This window comes from Manacus candei, unplaced genomic scaffold (genome assembly GCF_025592945.1).
Source record: "Manacus candei isolate 608988 ecotype Guabito, Panama unplaced genomic scaffold, ASM2559294v1 h1tg000071l, whole genome shotgun sequence".
Lineage (NCBI taxonomy): Eukaryota > Metazoa > Chordata > Aves > Passeriformes > Pipridae > Manacus > Manacus candei.
In genome coordinates, this window is record NW_026138119.1 from 3,519,096 (window position 1) to 3,541,098 (window position 22,003).

The 22,003-nt window shown below is 52.4% G+C and overlaps 1 protein-coding gene across 1 annotated transcript in view; it reads right to left on the bottom strand.

Moving 5' to 3' along the window:
- The window catches only part of RXRA (retinoid X receptor alpha), a 106,131-nt gene extending 98,030 nt beyond the window's left edge, over nucleotides 1-8,101 (bottom strand). The window contains exon 1 of the mRNA XM_051807667.1: nucleotides 7,819-8,101. Within this exon, the coding sequence (XP_051663627.1) occupies nucleotides 7,819-7,846 (28 nt within the window). The 5' untranslated portion in view covers nucleotides 7,847-8,101. The remainder of the gene's footprint in view (nucleotides 1-7,818) is intronic.
- Nucleotides 8,102-22,003: the final 13,902 nt, after the last annotated feature.

Here is a 22,003-nt window from a genome sequence, read left to right on the forward strand (position 1 = left end):
GCAGAAATGCCATGAATCACACTGGATTTTTATGATCAATTGAAAGTCACACTTGACCAAGTGCAGGTCAGCAGGGAGGGTTGGTCACGCAGGTGCAGAGCTCCCTGAGACAGCGGCTTTCAACTTGCTGAAGTCACCTGGGCCCTCACAGGGTTTGGCTACCCCTGATCCTTTGGTACGGCCACTTCTGTCCCACACCCCTGGTCCCACACTAAACATCCCACCAGGCTGCAGCAGCACCACAATGTGGGTCAGGGCAGCTGTGGGGAGCGAGGGGTCTCCAGAAGCAGCCCCAACACTGCCATGTGGGGCCGTGCATCTCCCCATCACGGCGCCCACGAGCATCCCCTGCACGACCTGCCGCTGATACGCCGTTATCTGCTGCCTGCTCCACCCTGTTAGAGACCACAGCTCCTCCACAGCAGGCAGAGCCCAAGCCTTCCCAGGCCTGATAAAGTCACTCCTCTCACAAAAACGGGGCAGCAAAAATAGGGAGGTGGGGGCAGAAGGGGAGTCCAGTTTAGTCTGGCAAAGTTGGTCAAGGCGGAAAGGGGGTCTCTCATTCTTTTATCCTCCTTTTCCATGGTCTTCACATGGGTCTTCAGGAGCAGAGCAGGGAAGCTGCAGCACTGGAAACCAGCTCTCACCCATCCCTTTCACCCCCAGGAGCAACCAAAACAACTCCCTCAGCTCAGTGGTGATGCCCCCAGCTCTGTTCTTGCCTCTCCCTGACTCAGCTCCTCTCTATTTCCCTTCGTGCCTCTGCCACCACTCACCACCTCGCCTCCTCCATCCCATCCCGTGGCAACCCCGTGTCCCTGCTTCACCACCTCGGTGTCCCGGGGTGGATTTTGGCTGGAAGTTCACCCCCTCTCCCGCTCTTCTCCTTCCACTCTTGCCTCACCGCCGCCGTTGCCTCACTGCGACTCCATAATGGGCACGTAGGAGACGCGCTGCCCACAACGAAATTGTCTCGCAGCAGCCCACAGAGTTCACAGCAAAAAATATAAAGAAGGAAAACAACTTTCCAGCGCTCGCTTGTCAGCCAGAAATGGAAAAACAATAATCAAACGTTTCTGCCTTCCCACCCAGCTGAAACGAGACGGGGCATCCCTCCCTAACCGGCTCCTGGCAGCACAAAGGATCTGCTCCAGGAGCTGAGGGGGTTGTAAATCTCAGGGGGCTCCAGGGCTGCCCTCAGCTCCCCCTCCCCTAATTTCTTCTTTTTTTTTTTTTTTTAAAGTCTGTAAAGCTGAAGAAAGCCAAAACTTCACAAAAGAGTGAACCATGGAGAACCATGGAAAGTAACAACCAGCTGGGAATCCCATTACCATTTTATTGGTCCCCAGTATTGCCCCTTTTATCTCTTGGCTCTGCAGCAATCCTGCAGCTGATGCAACGTGGGGAAAGGCTTAGGGTTCAGACAAAACCCAAACCTAAATTTACCACCAACTTCCACTCATGGCCCACCAAAACCAAGAGATTAACAAAAAAATCAAATCCCCCAGGAGTTTGAAAGAAGGAGCAATGACCACGATGAGAGGGATGATCTCCTGCTAGAGCAGAAGGGGATTCCAGCCCTCATCCTGACGCTTAATAAACCAAATATTTAGGAAGTTTCTTCCTCGCCCAAGGCTTTGGGAGCACCCGGCTCGCACACAAACCCCACCTGTGAGCTTTTTTTGGCTCCCAGGCCAAGGATCTGGGACCCTCAAGAGCCCAGGAGAGCCCTATGGAGCCGAGATCCCAGATGGATCAGCTCTGCAGGGCTGGAAGCCGCCGTCCCAGCCGAGGTTTCACAACCACCCCACGCCCTCGCTCCGGGCCCCATTCCCAGCTCCGCCGGCGCTCAGACGCACCCGCCTGCCTCAGTTTCCCACCCTGGATCTGCCTCATCTGGGCAGACAAGGACTTTGGAAGGCAAGATCCATCCCCTCCTGATGTCCAGAGGCAGGAGCTGGCACAGGCACGGCTGCCACCAGAATTACAGCCCCAAGGTGCAAGCCTTGAAACTTTTATTGTAGATCACAGTAAAAGAAAAGGGAGAGGGGAAAAAAAAAAAAAAAAAAAAAAAGGAAAAAGCCCAAGCATTTCATGCTTACGAATGGTCTGTTTGAACAGGATTATTTTTTAACTCCATGTTAAACAAAATTTCAAAGGAGAGGAGCTGCATTTGGGCTTAATTTGAGCCCTTTCTTGTAAGGGAATTGTTCCCTGTTTATCTCGGAAAACACCCTCCATTTTGAAAAGCTCCGTCTTCTCTAAATAAAAACTCAGGTTGTTTCCTTGACTTTGCTTTGCTTTTTCTAAGCCAAACGTTGTCAGAAAAGGCAAGTTCTCCCAGCCAGTTTCCATCTCAACAATAGAGCATTTTCCCAGGCTAAATTGCTTCTGTCTGAAAATCTTCTGGCAGTTTGAGCTGGCTGGCATGTGTGGGGATCCTTCTGTAGGGTTTTTTAAATCCTTATTTGCAATATTATTTCATCTGCTTTGCGCTGCCTTGATGTTCGAGCAGCCTTTGGAGAGACACAACCGCTCCTCCCTCCTCCTCCTCTGTCCTCCCTCCAGGCACACGCTTTCCTTTGAGGAGGAGGAGAGGAGAGAAATAAAATAAAAGACAAGCAAAGAGGAAAATGTCAGAAAGCTGCTTTTTGTGTGCGTGTCAAACGTTCAAAGTTATTCCGGAGTCTAGTCTTTAAATGTAATAAAATACAGCAACTCCTGACAAAATCAATTAAAATAAAACCACCCAGGCTGCCTCCCCTATTGCTTTGTAGCTCCACTGGCTTGGAGGGCCCACCTGGGCCTTCAAGGAAGCAATTATGGAAGTGCTGGGGTGGATCCTGCTCCGGCAGCGTGCTCGCTCTGCCGAGCATCCCTCGGCACCACTGAGCATCCCTCCACTCCACGGAGCATCCCTTCACTCTGGGGGATGGAGTGAGGAGAGACCCAGCTCCTTCACCCACCTAGGGAGGTGATCATGGCTCTGACACTGGGAATCAGAGCCAGAGAACAGCATTAATTAGAGCCCAATTAGGTTACCCAGCTCGCAGGGAAGGTCTCTGCAATACTTGGCCCCCAGTGATTTGAGGTATCCCCGGATTTGGTTATCACCAGCAGCACAGCTCCATGGAGAGGAGCCCAGATGGGGCACAGGGAGTCCCTTGGCATCCTTGCTCCATCACCATCCTCTCAGTTAATCCCCCTGCCAAGGGCCACCATCTCTTGCTGTCTCACCACAGTGGGCTCACAGGATATTTATGGTGATTTCAGGCAGCCAAGAGCCTTGGGGAACACCCTGAGCACACACAATCCCCCCAAAAGGCACCAGGATGCTCACAGGAACAAGCACCCTGTGGATGAGGCAGGACCCAAGCACCCTGAGCCCCGGCCCCGCAGCACTCACAGTTCCTCTGTTTGTTTCTTTTCTCAACCATCCTGCAAAAAAAACTAAAAAAAAAAATCAAAATTCAGCTGGGTGGCAGGGCTCTGGCATATGGCAATCCACCCCTGCTCCCAGAAAACAATGCTCCAACAAAAAGGTTTTTAACCCATTTCTCGATAAATATTTATTTTCGCCTCCAAGATGTGAGTGGGATGAAGCCAGGGTGTATTTTCCAGTGAAATGTTTTGATTGCCCCCTTGATTTTTTTTTTTCTCAACAGGAGCAAAATGCCAATAATAATATTTGCAATGAATAACTCAAATTCTGCGGCTTTCTCCCCCGCTCTCTTTTAAATAAATAAAATGCCCTAAATTTGAGAAACACAAATGCTCTCCCCAACCCAGCAGGATAACGTGGAGTAAACTCAGGGACGCTTGGAGGATTTATTTCACTGTCACAGCCCAGATTCTGAAAAAGGCAGAAATTCCTTCCCAGCCCGTTTTGCATATGTCAACTGGGAGAGGTCGAGCCCTACACAAGGCTTCAGCAAGAGAGACCAGGACACAACTAGACTTTATCTTTTGAGGCCCTGCTTTAGCCCAACAGCCCCACAGAGCCAACCAGCATCTTCCAGAGTGGGGTAGAGAATTCCTCCTTCCTCACCAGGGTGCTCAGAAAAACCACAACCCTCCCTACATCTTACAGAAGTTTTCCTCCCTACGGATTTTCCCATCAGCTGTAAATTTCTGAGGCTACACAGAAATGAGGATCGTGGTGAGGAGGTCTCAACCCAGACAGAGGCTCCCGTTGATGTGCCTTGGGTTCCACGCAGCATCCAGGCTCGCCCCGGACACGTGGGATGCAGGATGGAGGTGTCTGATGGACACTCCCACTCCCACGCTCTCTTCCACCCGAGGCAGCCCCCACACTCTGGGCTGTCCCCTCCCAAGCTGGACACGGAGGGGGGGGGTTGTTTTTGCTGTTTTCCTCGGAGGCGTTCCCGCCCCGGCACGGCCAGTTCTCACCCCACATCCTGAGCAGCTGCAGCCGCCCCTGGCACGGCTGCAGGGCTGGGAAGATGGACTCGCAGAGGTTACAACCCGGTGAACTGACCTCCGGGAGGGAAGCACCAGCCTCGGACACCCATTAACTGTTTCTTCCCCCACAGAGCTGAGCCTCAAGGGAGGGCTCCCCGAGCCCACCCCCGCTCCCCTTTTTCCTCCCCAGGAGGTACCACCTTCTTAAGGGAATGGAAAAGAAGAAAACAAAGCAATAAGAGGATTGCTACGGTCAGAGCCTCAGGAACAAGCAGCCACCTGAAGAACCAAGTCCCTTGGTTTGCACATCAGCCCCCAAAGCCTGACCTCAGCACACAGACCCCACCAGGCTGCAGAGGTGGATCCCTGCAGCCTCACAAGCACTTGCATGACAGATTTTTCTTGATTTTCCTCCTCCTGGAGACAGAGCACAACACATCCCCCCCAGAAGAACCAAAGCAGGACACCTCCGATGATGCTAAGCTCAGTCAAGGCAGATCTGTAGTTCCAGGCAGCTCCAAGGCAGCATCTGCTGGACCCTGAGGTGTTTATGAGCCTCACCAGGGCTGTGGTGATATCTGCACTCACAGACCCCACAACCAGGCTGCAGGTTGTCCTGGCAGTGGGACAGCAGCCAGCCTGGGAGATGCCCAGGGACATGCTGTCCTCACGGGGAGCCTCTGGCTGGCATCTGCCAGGAGCTCTCCAGAGGAGCAGGAAAATGAGATACTACTATTAAAAGTGCCCAGTGCTGGCCACGCTTCCACCCATGACATCAGCACGGTTATCTGAGTCTAACCACGGGCAGGACTTGGCCAGGAACCTCACCAGGTTGGCCTTCTCAGGCCACACTGAGATGAGATTTTGATGGGGCCATAGTAACAGAGTTGGATTTTGGCCCAGCTGCTCCTTTTCTCCAGCTCAGGCCTGTACTGGTGTGCAGGGAAACACACTGCACAAGCTTGGCTATTTTTCTCCCCTCAGCTTGCCAATGCCAGCTCCCAACCATGGCATGGGGTTGGTGAAACACCCTGGCACTCTGCAAAGTCAGGGCCTGGCAGGTTTTGGACCATCCCACCTCCAAAAAGCACCAAGACCCCACGGCCCTTCCAGCTCTGCTTAGGTTCCACTGGGAAGGTCTCTGATCACATTCCTCGAGGCTCCCCTCAATCCCACAAACTGCTCACAAGCTTTCAGACCCAACCTGCCTCCACTGCCCAGAGCAGAAACAAGATCTCCCCCTCCGAACCCTGCAGAACCCATTGTCCTTAGAACCAAAGTGATTTTTGTCAGTAATCAGTGACCAAAGACCAGTGGATAAAGTTTAGGAGTCTCTTCCAGAGCAGCACAACACGCAGCGGACACAAACCCAGACCACACACCCCACACAGACAGCTGGATTTTCTCCTGAGCCAGCGATGGAAAGTTATAACCCGCCCAGCCCCACTCTCCTGGGCTGCCTTGTTTTCCCTCTGGATGCTCCTGGTGAGCTGCACAGTGTGTGGCACAGACCCACCCTCTCCCCACCGTACACGTATTTATAAATGAGAAGATAAATCAGTTGTTTTCCATCTGCACCAGCATGAAAACCCTTACCTGAGCCAGCAGTGACACATGCTCCCCACCTTCCCCCTCAAAGCCAACCTGACTAATAACACAACATATTATTTAGCATCTGCAGCGTAACAGGAGGGCTCAGGACCGACAGAAAAGGTGGGTACACACACAGGGGCCTGATCCTGCCCAGAATAACAGAGGTTTGGACCATCTTCCACAACAGCTTCAAAGGAAAGTGAATCCTCCAAACAGCCACCCCCTTCAGTGTGGCAAGAGAGGCACCTTCTGCTGGGGTGGGTGTTAGTGATGAGCCCCAACACCTGCATTGGATCCAGTTTGATCTGGAATCAGGACCCACTGCAGGTGAGATGCTTTTGGCCCGAGCAGCAACTCTGGGTGAGTCAACCCAGCAGCATCTCCCACCTCCCAGCCAAGTCAATGAGGAGCACTGTGAAACTGTGATTTTGGGAGCACAAAGATGCCAAACGAAGCCCTGTCACCCCACAGGGTCGGGGGTCTCCCTGCTAAAGCCCCCAGATCATCGCAGCCCTGGAAACCCTCCTGAGGGCCGGGCCTGCTGGAGATCTTGTGCTGGTGTTTATATTTATTCTGCTCTTAGAAAAGAACAACTGAAACTGCAATTCTTAAACAAAACCGAAAAACACATTTAAACAAACAAACAAACAAAACACACTACCATAGACTAGAGAGGCTGAGCACAGATTTAAAGCCCAGAGAAGGCAGAAGGATGGTCTTGCTCGTGGCTCGCTCGGCCGGAGGCTGAGAGCCATCGTGCTGAGCAGGGACAGGGATGGCAGGATTCGTCCCTCTTCCCCCTCGCCCGGACTTGGCGCCAGGCGACTTCGCTCAAACTTTTCTTCCCCCCACCCTGAGCACTGAGCTCTGCAATATCACTTCTCCTGGAAGCGAGACGCAGGAGGCATTCGCCCTTACAAGCCAGGACTTGACTCAGTCACCGAAACGATGGCAAACTCCAGCTGGAAATAGGTTTTAAAATGTAACTAAAAGGAAGCCGGGGAGGGATTAAAAAAAAAAAAAAAAAAAAAAAAAAAAAGAAAAAAGGCAGGAGGGTCCCAATCGCGGCGGGTTTGGGCGCCGGCAGCGAGGGGCGATGCGAGTGGAGGGGCCGGTGCGGGGTCCCCGCGGGCGCTGCCTCCCTCTGCCCGGCTGCGCGCCCCGGATGCCGCGGGGAGAGAGGGAGAAAAGGGAGGGGAGGGAAGGGGGGGGGGGGAAATAAAAAGGAGAAAAGTAAAAAAAAAAAAAAAAAAATAAAAAAAAATTAAAGAGAAAAATAAACCGAGAGGGAAGGCGAGAGGGGGAAGCAAAGGCTGAGCGCTGCCCCAGCCCTGCGCAGAGCCGGCCCCGGGCGGGGAGGGGGCTCTCCCGGCTGCCGCTGCCCCGTTGGAAAGCGGCGCTGGGGCCGCGGCCGCTGCCCGGCCGGGGCTCAGCGGGGCTCGGTCCGGCCCAGCTCCCTGCCCGGGGCCCGCCGCTTTCCCCCCGGGCTGCGCCGCGAGGGGAAAAAAAAAAAACCAACAACAAACCACCAAAACAAAACAAAAATACCAACTCGAACGCGGGGCCGGGGGCAGGGGCTGGAGCCGGGGCCGGGGCCCGCCCGCCCCGCACTCGCTCCCCGGGGAAGGGGCGAGCGCATCCACCGCCCCCCGGAGCGCGCCGCGGGAAGGGGCAGCGGAGAACGGGGTGGGGGGAGGCAGGTCAGGAGCTGATTTTATCGCATTTAAACACCCCAACCCCCCCCGTCCCCAACACGCACACCCCCCGCGGTAGGAAGGGAGAATCTCTCGGAACAGAACTCACCCAGCGGCAGGAAGTGTTTGGTGTCCATGGCTGGTGCTTAACTCATGCCAAGGGGCTCGGCGAGCGCGGCGGCGAAAACACACAGGCAGGGCGGGCGGAGGGGAGGGAAATCAGAGCGGGGGGGAGAGGGGGAGGAGGGGAAAAAAAACACCCACGGTGGGGAGGAGGAGGAGGAGGAGGAGGAGGAGGAGGAGGAGGCGGCGGCGGGGAAGCTGCAGCCCCGCAGCGGCCCCGCACCGGCGGAGGCCGCGGAGTTGTGGCAAACTCCAACAATGTAACTCCGCCGCTCGGGCTCCGCCGGCCGCGATCGGCTCCGCGCCGGGGCCCGCGCAGGGGGGAGCGGGAGCGCCGCGCCCGCCCCGCAGCGCCCGCCCGAGCCGAGCCGAGCCGAGCCGAGCCGAGCAGCGCCGCCCCGTGCCCGGCCCCGCCGGCCCGCGGGGAGCGGAGACAGCCGGGTTGGTGTGGGGTGGGCTGGTTGGCTTTTTTTTTTTTTTTTTCCTCCCCTTTTTTTTTTCTTTTTTTTTTTTTTCTGATTTTTTCCCTTTTTTTTTTTTTTTTGCTGCCTTTTTTTTTTGCCTTAAAGTGATGGGAAAGAAAATAGAGTGGGGGAAAAAAATAAAAAAGAAGGGAGAGGGAGGGAAAATAAAGGGAAAGAGGGGGGGGGGAAAGGAGAGGAGGAAAAGAAGAGGGGGGGGAAAGGAGATGGGAAATAGAGAGGGGAAAAGGAAAGGAAAAAAGGAGAGCGAAGGGAGGAGAGGAAAGAAGAAGAGGGGGGAAAAGAGAGGAAAATAGAGGAGGGAAAAAGAGAAAAGGAGAGGGGGGGAAAAGGAGGGGGAAAAAAGGAGAGGAAAAAAAGGAGAAGAAAAAAGAATAGGGAAAAGAGAAAAAGGAGGGGAAAGGAGAGGGAGAAAAGAGAGGAGGAAAAAGAGGAAAAAAGAAAAAAGGAGGAAAAGGAAAAAGGGGATAAGAAGGAGAGGGAAAAATAGAAGAGAAAAGAGAGGGGGAAAGAGGAAAAAAGAGAGGAAAAAAGGGAGGTGTGTAGTGCTGTGGTGGCAGCCTTGGGAAGGGGGAGAAGAGGGGGCTTCTCAAGTGATGCTGAGCTATCTCAGCTGTCCCCAGCCCAGTGAGCCCCTCAGCCCTGTCCCCCGTCCCCGGGGTGTGTCACACGGCGGCCAGCGCTCAAAGCACGATTTATTTCATTTCCCATAAATGAGGCACAACAAATAACTCTCTGTGCGCGTGCGGTTCGTCTGCAAACTCTCACCTCCTCAGCGCTGCGGGTACCACCCCAGCAGCACCGCTGGCTGCCTCCCAGAGCCCTGACCCCCCCTCCCCGGCAGGCCTCCAGGTTTAATAAATGATACTCAGCCCTGTAAGAATGTGTATTAGTGACTTGATGGACCAAAGCGACTCCACTATGCACGGAGCATATTAAACATCGTATCGACCCTCACTCGCCATGGCTGTAACATGCATAACAAGCAGGCTGGGTCCACGCTGCAGCTGCTCACACACGGTGGGGAGCAACACAGTCACTCGGGGAGGCTGGAATGACACCAGGGACAGCTGCTGGGGGGTTCTGCTGGCACAGGTAGCTCCCAGTGCAGAGCACAGCCCTCCTGCAGCGAGAGGGGTAGGGGGAAATCAGGGGGGTAGCTGGAAGAGTCAGGGCACCCATCACATCCCAGACACTGGTGTGATGCCACCACCAGCCATCACTTCCCTGTGTGGCAGATCCGGCCTTATCTGCCCTGATTTATTCTTTAATTGGCAGAGCGTCTCGTGTCATAAATATTAGCAATCTATCACCTCCTCCTATAAAAGTGAAGCCTCTTATCTTCCATCGCCATATCCCTGTCTATCACCTGCGTGCACTTATCGCTCTATCTCCTCCCTGTCACTGGAGTATCAAAAGCCACACAGGGGAGGCTCTGGAAAGGCCCTAACACCTGGATTTCTCCTACAGCTCTTCTGTGAGTGTCTGCCAGGGACTGACCCTGCCCTTCCTTTGGGGCAGACCCTGACCCTGCCCTTCCTTTGGGGCAGACCCGTGTGCAGATGGTTGGATGGGGGGTACACAGCTGGCAACCCCCCAGGATCCTGGTGCCTCTTCCCTGGCACAGCCAGGTGCGTTGCAATCCAATCAAGTTTTCATTCCAACCAGAAGAATAAAAATACCAAAAGAACCCATCTTGCGTCAGGAAAGCGGCTGCAAACTGACACTCAGGCGGAGCTGCAGAAGTTAAAACAAAATAAAACATCTTGGATCCTTTTTATCCTCTGCTCCTGTAATTTCAGCATGTCCAAACAGATTTTGGTGTGTGTTTATAACTGGTAACTTCATTTGCTCCCGGGCTGGGACCTTAAATGCCAAGTTTCATCTCCAAGTCAGTTTTTAAGGCTGAGTTACATTAACTCCTGGGGGAGAAGGGAAAGAAAGGAAATACGTAAGGATATAAAAGAAAGTCGTGGACTGTTAGAAAAAGCAGGTTCAAAGTCTCTAAGAGTGGGTCTGTGGGGCAAAAATCATAGATCTCGTGGGTACCTGTGCGTGAACTCTGACAGCACAAAGGTAGCAACCAGTTTCCTGATACACAACTAAAGCTCGTGTGTCTGATAAGGGAAAACACACCTGGGGGCAGAGCCAGGCCCTCACCTGCCTGTCCCACCCCAGCACTCGAGTCGTGGGTGTCGGAACAGCCCAAGGCCTTTAGGGCTGTGAGCATGTCCACCACCAAACCCAGGTGGAGATCTGGCCCCAAACCCAGCATCCCAAAACAAACTCAGCTCGATGGCTGCAGCAGATATCAGGGTTATTACAGCCAGGGCTGAAAATCCACCTTTGTAGACTCCAACACATGAAATTACCATAACCAGGACATTTCACGCTCCTCTCCCATCAAGCTGTTTAGAGCAAATTAAATTTCTCCCTAACCAGCCTGTAACAGTTCGTGTTAGATGTGGATCTAAATGTTAATTGCAGTGACAATAACAGGTCTGATCCTGCAGTCCTTATTTGGGTAAAACCTCCCACAGAAGCCAAAGGAATTTTGCCCCAGAGAAGGCAGCTGGATGCAGTCCCACATTTCCAGTCTCTTGAAGATGCCAGAAGGTAAGCCAGGATATTTCTGTGATGTTACAAACCTTCTCTTTCCCTTTCCCCTCCCATCCACCTCCCTTGAGCTCTTTAATGCACTATTAATTTAATAAGCTGCCTAATGCTGTGCCCACCTTCAGCCTTGCACTTCCCAGCCAGGGACTTCAATTGTCATGGGGGTGATGGGGGACATGTTAAGATAATTTTGGCAGGTCATTGGCTTGTACATCTGCTTGATACAGGGGTGCTGGAAGGTCCTGCACCGTCTGGAAGAGCTGGCTTGGGAAACTGTGGCTCTTGTTCTCTCCACCCTTGGGTGTTGCAAACACCCTTTAGCCCGGGATCCCAAGGAAAGCCGGCTGATACAATGGGATAATTTGGGGTGTGCCTGTCCTGGTCTGAGCAGCTTTCAGTCCCATCAATTCTATCTGAATTTGACAGAGATACATTGTGTTCATCACATCTAAGAGTCAATTGGGCAAAGGCTTCTCCTTCCATCTCCACACTCCCATTCCATTGCCATCACATGTGCTCCAGACCTTTGGGGCAAAGGGATCCAGGTGTGGGGGGGGCCTCAGGAGGAAGCAGGCACTGAGATGTTTTGGGAGCTGAGACCTGAGACTGCATTCAGAGCCAGCCACTTGGGCTGGCCCAGAAACTGGATTTGGAAACCCCAGCTTTTGTTATTTTTTTTCTAAGTGATTCCAGCATATCTTGTGCATAACCCAGAATTATCTGATGGGACACAAAAGTAAAACCTGCTGGCCTTCCCCTACTCTTTTATGCCCTCCTGCACAGTTAGAGAAAAATCTATTTTTCTCCCTGGCTACATTTTGTGGCAGGTGAAAGAAAGAATAAATACAAAGCCTGAGTGAGAAAGAAGAAGCTCATCTGGGCCTCATCTCCCCCTGCATGAGGGCAAAGCTGTGATGGGTGGACAGTGGTGCTGTGATGCAGGGTGGCTGTGGCCACTGGCCTGGGGCTTGTGACCACAGAGTCCCACCTCAAACAGGCAGTGTGGGAGTCCAATGATCTGGCTGCATAGGAGAGCTGAAAACCAAATCCAGCCAAGGAAAGACACCTTCCACTCATGCACATTTTGTAGGACTTTCCTAGGCTTGTCCTTGAACTCTTTGGATGCTGCAGGACCAGGACCTGTATTACCTGTCTGCCCCAGGAGACTTACAGGCTGATGAAGGGTCCATCCACTCTGCAACTTTCCACCTGGGGTATCTGGTCTGTTGGTCTTCAGGACAGGACCTACCTCAAGGGAGAGAGGAGTTTTCTTTTGGAGTTTTCTTCTTGCTTTTCTTCCTGCCAGAAAGAAGAGTGGGAGAGACACAGCAGGACTTTGGGGGACAGGTCAGAGATCCTTGAGACTGAAAGCAGAGTCTTGCCAGGACTCTCAGCATCCATCAGACACATCCAAACCTTCCTTACAAACCAAACCAGCTGCTGGAGGTGGGGTGGCCTTACTCCTTGGGGAGGTACTGCACACACACAAACCAGCAAAACTAGAGGACAAGACATTTCTGTCAGTGCTGGAGACTCAACTGCTCCATTTTGTTCCCCAGCAGCATTTAACAGGCTTATGATGTTTGTTTATGAAGTGAGATGCTCGTGATTCATTTGATCTGCTGGAGAGCCACATTCCCACACCAAGGACAGGCAGAGATGCTGCATTCACCCCTCTTTTGGGGACTGCTCAGATTAAATAATCCGTTGCACAGGCAGCAGCCCTGTGTTGCACTTTCAGCTACTTCAGAACTGGACATTAAATTCATATTAGAGACCTCCAGACTCCAAGCCATGAAGTTGCATTTGTTCTTGGCTGTCTCTGCATATGGAACAAGTGTTAATAGCATGTTCAGGCACTTAAAACAGGTTTGGGGAAAAGGTCTCTGGGCACCTGGGCTCTTGTCTGGATCCAGCTTGAATAATCCTAAGGGAGGTTTCTTCCTCTCTTGTGCTTTTCTGGTGGATTGGGTTTAGCACGTCTCACCTGGTTTGCAGGGACAGTGGTTTAATTGACTGCTTTGCAAAATGAATGGAAAGTCTAGTTCTGCCTTTTATAACACCTGGAGATCTCTTCATCTCATCACCCAGGCCAGGGCCTGGCTGCCAAGGAAGCCAGCAAAGAAAGCATTAAGGGATGGAAGATGAAATGCAGCACATGAGCTACGGGATTTACAGCTCTTTGGGGAAAGCACGTGGAGTATCACCCATCCTGTGAGTGGGACACGAGCCAAATCCCCACCTGAGGTGAGCCAGCAGCACAGCAACCGAGCCTGTGCCTGGGCACCAGCTGAACCTCATCCCACACTGCTCCTCAGCCTCATGGCAGGGGCACCACCTGATTTACTCCAGGGCTCGAGGACGTGACTCAGTCACTTAGAGCTTCTCTGCTGGCCCTTCTGCTGGTCCCTGCATACAAAACACTTTGCAAATGAAGTGTGAAGATAATATGCTTTATCATAGGCATTTATTACCGGTGATTGTTGTATAAATCTCCCTCCATTCACATACATATACATAAGGTGTATATAAATATGCAGTATCCGGCAGTACCCAGAGCCTTTTTGATGATGTCAATGTAGCCCCCATAAAGATAGTGGGAAATGATTCATAATATTTATATGACAGACATGATATGAACTGTAATAGCCTGTTGGGATCAAGAATATCCATAGGTCTCTGTCAGCCACAAATGTGATTTAAATATTATATATGTGGCAACTGTAGCATTAGTAATATGATAGCTGTTATTGATAGTGGTCATAAAATGCAGTAGTTTTGCACTGAAGAATGTGAAAAATAATCTAGTGGTTTTCCTAATGGTCTTCCCAGCAATGTACTGAAAGGAAGTGTACTTTCAATACCTCCTTCTTTTCAATGCCTCCTCCTCTCCTTCCCCCACCCCAAATTACCATCACATTCTATCAGATTACTGCCAGGGCCATATTTTACTCTGCTGATGTCAGGTTGTGGCATCTCATCCCCCTGGGGCTGTCTGGGAGGCTGGGGAGGGCAAGGGGTCTCTGCAAAGCCCGTGTGTGCTGGAAGCATCGTGCTCGTCTCCCTCTGACTACCCCGAGCAGGAGGGCAAGGAGCAGCATGAGAGGGGCTCAGGGGAGTGGTGCCACCCTGGGTGTGAAGGTGAGGTGTTTATCCATCAGGCTGGGCAATGGCAAAGGGTCCTCAGCCAGCATCAATCAGCACAGCCCTGCAAAAACAACACAGTCACGTGGATTTATGCTCACTAGGCTTCCCAAGGGGACATCTGGCACTCAGAAGTGGGAGCTGGGGTACCTGAATCCTCTTCCTTTCCCTTCCTGGCCTTCCATGCCCAAAGCCTGCCCCAGCCAGGGCTTCTGCTGGAGAATAGGAACATCACTTGCTTCCCAGCTCCAGTGCTCAGCAGTGGGAGAATGGATGGAGATAAAGACACCTTTGAACCTCCACGTGCACCAGTCAGGACCTACCTGGGCAAGAATACAGGAAAGCTGTGAGTGACACCACTGACCCCAAGGTGTTTGCTACATGGCCATCACACACCTCCTCAAAAGGCTCCTTAGAGCACAGCACAGAGGCTGGTGGGAGCTGAGGGACCCCCATCCTCAAAATCAGCCTCACAACTGAGCAAAGGTAACATCCTTCCATCACTACCAAAGCAGGAAAGGTCCCTTCCCTTCTGGCTGCCAGTTTGCTTTCATCTCCCCACCTCTGTCCCAAGAGAAAATGAGAGGGGAAAAGCTCCCCAGTCCACAATAAACAAGTGACTGCTACAGCCTTAAGTGACACCAATCCCTGTTTTTCCCCCATTAGCAGGACCAAGTGAGCAGGAGATTTACCTGGGTGGGGAGCCCAGCTCACAGTGCTTGGATCCAACAGCCTGGTCTCACCCAGCAGGATCTGTGAGGGGACTGAGGAGCACAGATCACACCCAGCACTGATGTCTGGTGCCCATCCAGCATCACTTTCCTGCAGCCAGGGAGCTGCTTTTAAAGGCAGCCATCTAATAGGGATCAGGTGTTGCTTAAAGAGCTCAGGAGTTAACTCAGGACGCTGCACCTGCTGGTGTCAGGGGGGAAAGGAGTAGCCTGGGAGGTAGGTATTGGGATGCTGGCTACATCCTTCCACATCACAGAGAATAAATCAAGGAAATGATATGTGCTCCAAACAAACCAGACCGCAGGGCGAAGCATTGATCAGCTCCCTTGTGTGTAGCCTTAAAAAATAAATTAATTAGAGTTCTGTTAGCGGGTCTTTGCAGAGGGACCCACGTGTGCTCTGATCAGGGCCTGCCTTGCTCTGCACTAACGAGGGGTAGGAGGCTGCAGGGGCTGCCCTCCTGCACTGCTCTCCTGGGGGATTTCATTCCCCAGGATTACATTTTAATATTTTAAAGCTAACAGGACGCACACATTTCAGTTTAATCCAAAGCACCCGGCTCTCTCTCGGTGGACAGGCCTGGGATCAAGGAAGAGAGGAGCAGTTTGTGCACAAATGGATGAAACTGGAGCAAGAAGGGGGTGCACATGGATTTTCCCAAAAAAAGCAGGGGGGAACAGCAACCCACCCTCTCCATCAGCATCAGAGCCCCATGTCCTGGCCTCCCCTCTGGCTGATCTCTTCCCATGCATGTGAAAATTTGACAATGCAGTCCACTTTATAAAAGAAAACAAAAGTATACTTGAAAGTAAGAGTCCAGGTGTAATTTAATGACAGTTTTCTATACCATTTGCATTGCAAGGGACCTGATCTTTCTCTTCCCCACCCCGGTGGGAGCCAGGTATTGCTCCAGGGAAAACCGTGGGCTTATTTCTGCTGTCGTTTACCCCAACATAAATCAGGAATTTACTCAGTTGAAATAAGTGGAACTGCACCAGTGTAAAACCAGTGTGAGATCAGAGTTACAGTGCTATAAAAGCAGTGTGGGGTTAGAATCAGCCTCCGTGCATTACGGAGATGGTTTGAGGAAAGCCTGGGGAAATTAGTAATATTGAAATCGGGAACAAAAAGGAGGGGGGGGAAAAAAGGCATGTGATTTCCTGATGACTTGGAAAATCAAATCCTCAGGGCCAGCACTCATATTCCTTCCTCCCACTGCCATGCCTGTACTGGGGAGTACTTCTGCCAGAACAGCCTTTCTGTATTATTTCTCTTCTGGGTGACGCAGCTGTGAGAGGCTCGGTATGGAGATGCCGTATAAAAATAAATTGAATCGAATTAGGGAAACAACTAAAGTAATTTCTTCTCTGTCCTCACATTAATCCATTTAAGTTGATTCTTTGGATGCTCCAAAGGGGATTTGCATTACCATCCTGTCAGCATCCACAGTCCCTTCCTCTCGGCTCAAACAAGCCTCGGCACCTCCTAATTCGATGTCTTTTTATTATTCTCCCCCTCTGCCTGCCCCTGCATGGAGACTTCAAGGAGATTTTTCCGGGGTGATTGGCTTTTCTGGCAGGTTGGATTAAGCTGTGATTTGCTCTCAATTGCAACGAGCACCAATGTTTTAATGAGATTCTGTTTTTGGGGGGGGGGGACGTGAATTAAGGGAAGGGAAAACAAATACCATCTTGTAAATGAAATAATGATGCGTAAGGCCCGAAATATAATGAGAAGCATATCAGTGGCAATCAGGGTTGTTAATGGAGCCTGGGCATTGATATGTGCTCGGAGGCAGTCACAGCAATTCTGGCGTCACGGACACGGTGGAGGCTGGGACAACATCCCCATCCAGCACGGATTTCTGCTGCCCTAAAATTATACGTTGTGTTTCCAAGAGGATGGATTCCAGAAAGTCCCAGGGCCCGGGCTGTAAGTAGGTCAGGCTAGATGTTCATCGCCACGGTCTCATATGGCCTCGCAGTCTCTGTGCCCCGCGGCGAGGATGCAGAGCAAGCAGTAAATAGCACACGGCCGGGGGAGAAAGGCTCCATCCCCTGCCAGGCTCGGCAAAGGGGAGCTGGAAAAGGCTGTGGAGACACCCCAGGGCTGCTTCCCGTGGTGTCCCAGATACTGGTGTACCCCTCAGCCCAGTGAGGGACATTTTGGGGTTGGCTCCGGTCCATCCCTGCTTCCTTCCCGCTGAGCCTGTTGAAGTACACTCGTGTGTTCCCACAAACAAGCAAAGGAGCTGCCTTTGCAAAATCTTCCCTGCATTATCCCAGGAAAATCACTGTCACTGCCACAAGGCGTAAGTAACTCCTCCCTTGACAGTGGTGGTGAGCTCTGCTCGCCTGAGCTGGGGGACAGTTCTGCAGCACCAGCCACCCTTCATGTCAGCTGAAGGGAGAGGCTGGGGGCACTGCTGATTTTTATACCCTTCTGTGGTGGTAAAAAAGCACAGAATTTGTAATGAAAAGGTGGGAAACCCCAAAATCACACTCAGACTGGGATAGTCCCCAAGGTAGGAGGTCTTGAACTTGGCTCTCTCTCACTGCTCCGAGCCCTGACCACTGTACTGTGCAATCTCCTCTCTCCTCCTCCTCCAGAGTCCATGAGGGCCTCTCTGCTAAAACTTCAATTTCAGCTCCTTGGAATTTCCCTGCAAAAAAAGAAACTCCACCAGAAAATTCCCTCTTGGCTCTGGTGCACACCAAGAGGTGCAGACACGGGGGGTTGTGGTTGCAGAGCCCACACAACAGCCAGTGAGCAGGTCCAGCTCGCTCCGTGTCTCCTCTCATCCTGCCTGTACAGCCCCCTTCCTTTAACACCTCTAAAGGTGCCACAACTTGCTTTGGAGGAGGAGGGATGCCTGGCCCCTCCACAGCTCTCGTGCCTCCCTCTCCCAGCACTGTGATTTCCAGGATGTGTCCCGAGATTCAGATTGCCAGCTGCTGACACTGCACGTTTCGGCAAGAGAGACGCCTCGCACGGATTTCCAGTGTAAATCGTGGGACAATCCAACATAAACATTTCGAAAGAGATGGCAGAGGGGGGGATGAGGAGAAGCTTTGGAGGAGGGGGATGATCCTGCTGCCATTTACACGATGGGAAATCGGATGTCACTTCCCAGCCTGAAGTGACCTTGGCTGATTCCCCCACAGTCACTCGGATTTTGTGGCAGCATCACTGGGAGGTGGATCCAACCCCTGAGGTCTTGCTTAGCAAGCAAGGTTGGAATTCCAAGAGTCTTTTCCTGAAATATTTCGAAATGTATTGGTTTCCTCTTCCAGCCCCCAGTGCTGACCCCGGTTCCCAGGGGACCCACAGGGGTCTGCTCCACAAACACGATAAATCCAAGCTCAGGCTCAGCCTCAGAGTGTTTGGCACAGTCTGGGAATGAAATGTCGTGGCCATGGATGAGGGAGGCAGGTAACATGTTCCCTTGGCTCTTTGGGAACATCTGGGTTTGATGTTGCTCCAAGGAGTTTTCGATCCTGATGTTGAGCACGTAACAGAAACACAATTTGTCGTCCACCGTGCTCCAGGAAATATCATCCTAAAGAAATTCCAAAAACACCTCCCTAAGGTAGTTCTGTGCATAGAGGGTCCTGCTGCCTGGTGGAACAGGAATCCTCCACTTACAGGACCCAGCTCAGCATCAGCCACGGGAGATCTGCTCGAGGCAGGAGTGACTGGCCTGTCCTCACTCCTGCCACTGAAGTTTTTCAGCAGTGATAGGGAACATGGTAGGCAATGACCAGGACAGTTTTATTTCCCGTGACTGCTTTTCCTCCAGGATCAATGGCTCCAGGGTTTTTTTGCCAGATTGTTAAGTATATCTTGGCTTTCAGTGGCTCACTCGAGGTCGAGGACTGGCTCATGCTCAGTGTCTCAGCAGGCAATGAGTTTGAAGCTGGGTTAGAGGTGGTTCTGGGCTTTGTATCACTCTTGAGTGGGCTGGGCCTACAAACTTACTTTTGGCATTCAGAGGACGTGATCATTCCCTAATACAGCCTAAATAACCTTCCCTGCGTGGCAAGCAAGACTCAGCAGGGTGCCAGTCCCGAGGGTACCAGTCCTGGGTGTGGCAGTCCCGTGGGTTCCAGTCCCAGGGTGCCACGTGCCCTGCTCCAGGCAGGGGTTCAGCCTCCAGCACTGGCAGATGTGCAGCCTTCAACGGGAGGCAAGCACAGTCCTGCTGCTCCAGGCTACATTGCACTCCCAAATAATCCCTGGTTTTGCACCCACTTCTCAGTTTTATCCAGCATTTTGTCAGTGTTCAATTTTCGCCATCAAGTGCTGCAGCATCAGCAGGGAGATGGCAGAAGCCAGCAGAGCCTGAGGAGAAAAAAATGGGGAGAAAGGTGGGAACCCCCACCTGCATGCACAGCCAGCCCCTCATGGGCAAGGGGCTGCTCTGGTCCCTGTCCCTGCCCCTGCCCTGCCAGACCCCCCCGGGGCAATTGGCAGAGCTCAGAGCCCCTCATTGCACCAGTGGGCACCTGCCCTGTTATCACCAGGGCTCCACAACAGGAATGTTTAAACCTCTTTAATTTTCAGTCCTGTCCAGTTTTTAATAACCTGATGAGTGTGCAGCTGGAGTTTGACGTGGCCAAACCAGGGTAATTGGAGATGCTGGGTTTGCTGTGGAACCAAAATGCAAAATAAAACATTATTACAAATAATAGTAGTGTTTGTGAGCTGCACCATGTAGGAGCTCAGCATTGGGATTGTTGCTTTGCTACAGAGCTCTCTCCTGCTAAATCTTTCCTGATATTAAAGCTGGCTCGATAGGGTCCTGATCCCTGGTTGAAACATCAATATTACTAATAAATAGAAATAACAAGTGAGGTAAAGGGCCAGACCAGCCTGACCTGCTTTATGAATTAATGTAGTGAAAACTGGCCCTTTTCCTACAGTCTTTATATACTACAGGCACACATATGAATATCGTACACTTTTATTGGACATTGGAGCATTGGAATAAAGCTGGAGCCATGCTGTAACCTAATTACTGACTTGCTACGGTGTGCCAGGGAAAAAGTGGGAAATACCCATTGCACAGTCCCCTTTGGCTTTCAGAAATGCTATTCTTCTCACCGGGCGGATGAAACCATCTCTCCCAGCCAGGATTTTCCTCAGTGGGGATCCCCTCCGGCCCCAGAGCCAAGAGTGGCTGCGAGGGATTTCTGTGGGATCCCGAGCTTCTGGTTTGCAGGGATTTTAGCTGAGCTGGAGTTTGCAGTCCCCTGCGGGGTGCTGGGGTCTTAAGGCAAGGACATGTTTGGTTTGGAGCTGGGGCATGGGGGGCTGGCTGCCAGCGGGAGACGGGCAATCCGACCCCTCCACCCTGAGTGTGAGCATATTCTCCGTGCCTGTGCTGGTGGCTATATATATCCATATATCCATATATCTCCCAGTCTATATATACACACAGGCATATGTGGCGAGAGAGAGGTGCTGTGCATTGCTCCCTTCATCTGTAGCTCTGCCCCGTGATTTCTGCATCCCGGCCGATTATTATCGGGAGGTGTGAAGAGACGTGACTGTGCTTTGCTGTGTGATGTGATCCCACCGTCACAGTAATGTTATATCCAGGCACGGCGGGCCGGATCCGGCTCCCGGGAATGCCGGCCCGCCACACTCACTGCCAGCAATGCCACGCCGGCTTTACACCCCGTAACAGCAATCTGGGCCCGGCCCTTCCTCCCAGACAGAGACACCGCGTTGCGTCCATAATTTATAAGCTATTCAAAATTTATCGCTGGGAACAAACTCCGACTACAGAAGGGTTTTAAATCCTTGTTAAGTATTAAAGTGGAAATAGCCGTGCCAACGTGGTGCTGGCGGGCGGCGGGGACGGGGAGCATCCTCCCTGCTCTGTGCCTCCCCCGTGTAGGGCTCAAACTATCTTTCTGTCCCCTTATTTCTCCTTTTTCCCCTCTTTGTGCTGCCCCTCCGTCGCTGTGGTTTCTCCAGCCGCGGGAGCCCCCGGGTCAGGGGTAGGTCGGGGGCTGGCCATGCCCCCCTCTGCTGCCCCCAGCCCCCTCCCTGGGGGGACCCTTGGCTTTGCTGCAGGGGGCCCAGGCCACGCTGGCAAGGGGCTGACAGAGCCATACAACCACTTGTCACCCCGGCGGTGACGAATCGGCCCCGGCTGACAAGAACGGATGGAGCCGTTTCCTGGGCTGGCGTGGGGGGGTGAGAGCTGGGCCAGGTTGGGGCTCTGGGTGGGGGGGATGCAGGAGAGGTGCTGGAGGTGGACGGTGAGGTGGGACTCAGGTGGCTGAGCCAGGGCAGCCCCACGCTGGGGATGGCGTTTGGGGTCTGGGCCGGGGCAAATTTAATAAGTCCTACGGCGGCCTCCTCCCAGAGCTTGGCTTAATGGGATGCCAGAGACGACAGGGTTGCCTCGATCTGCTCATTCCCTGGGCCTGGGGAACCATCCATCTTGTTCTAACCCTATTTTAAAAAAATATAAAAGGAAAGAAAAGGAGGGGGTGGGGGAGAAAGAAAAATGATAAATCTGTTCAGGGCTTTTGTTTGCCTGTGATTCCTGTAAAGGACAAAAAAATGAAATAAAAGCCAGGCCCATTTTTTCCCCGCTTGGTGTTGCCATGGGATAGAAAGCCCCCCATTCTCAAGAGTGCAGTGCCTTTGGGGAGGGGAAAAAACCCTCATTAACGTTATGAGTTGCATCTGTTCCCTGGGTCTGGGTCACTTCCAGCCCGCCAGCTTTCCCTCGCCTGCCTCCCCCACCCCCACACATTCCCATTGCTAATTTATTTGGATATCCATGCCCTCAGAAATCAAAGGGGAGATCCTCGCTCCCAGCTTGGGCTCTGAGACAATGACCACCACGCTGAGAGTATCCTGGCTCTGAGAGCATCCTGGCTTGGGGAACATCCCAGCTCAGGGAGCGTCTTGGAGTGGGATGCCTTCTCATCCCTCTGGAAAACAGAAATAAATAATCCTGGGTCACCACCACAAGAGACAGGAAAGGGAATTCCCGCTTGGATGATGCTGTGGGCAGGAGGGGTTTGGAGCAGCACTGCAGGATATTGATCCTCCACTTTTCCTTCTGCTGGAACCTCTGACCTGCCAGGCCTGAGCCCTTAAGGAACTGAATGAACAAACCTCCCTTTCCTGCTCCTGCTTGGCTCTCTGGCTCTTCCCCTGCTCAGGGAATGCATG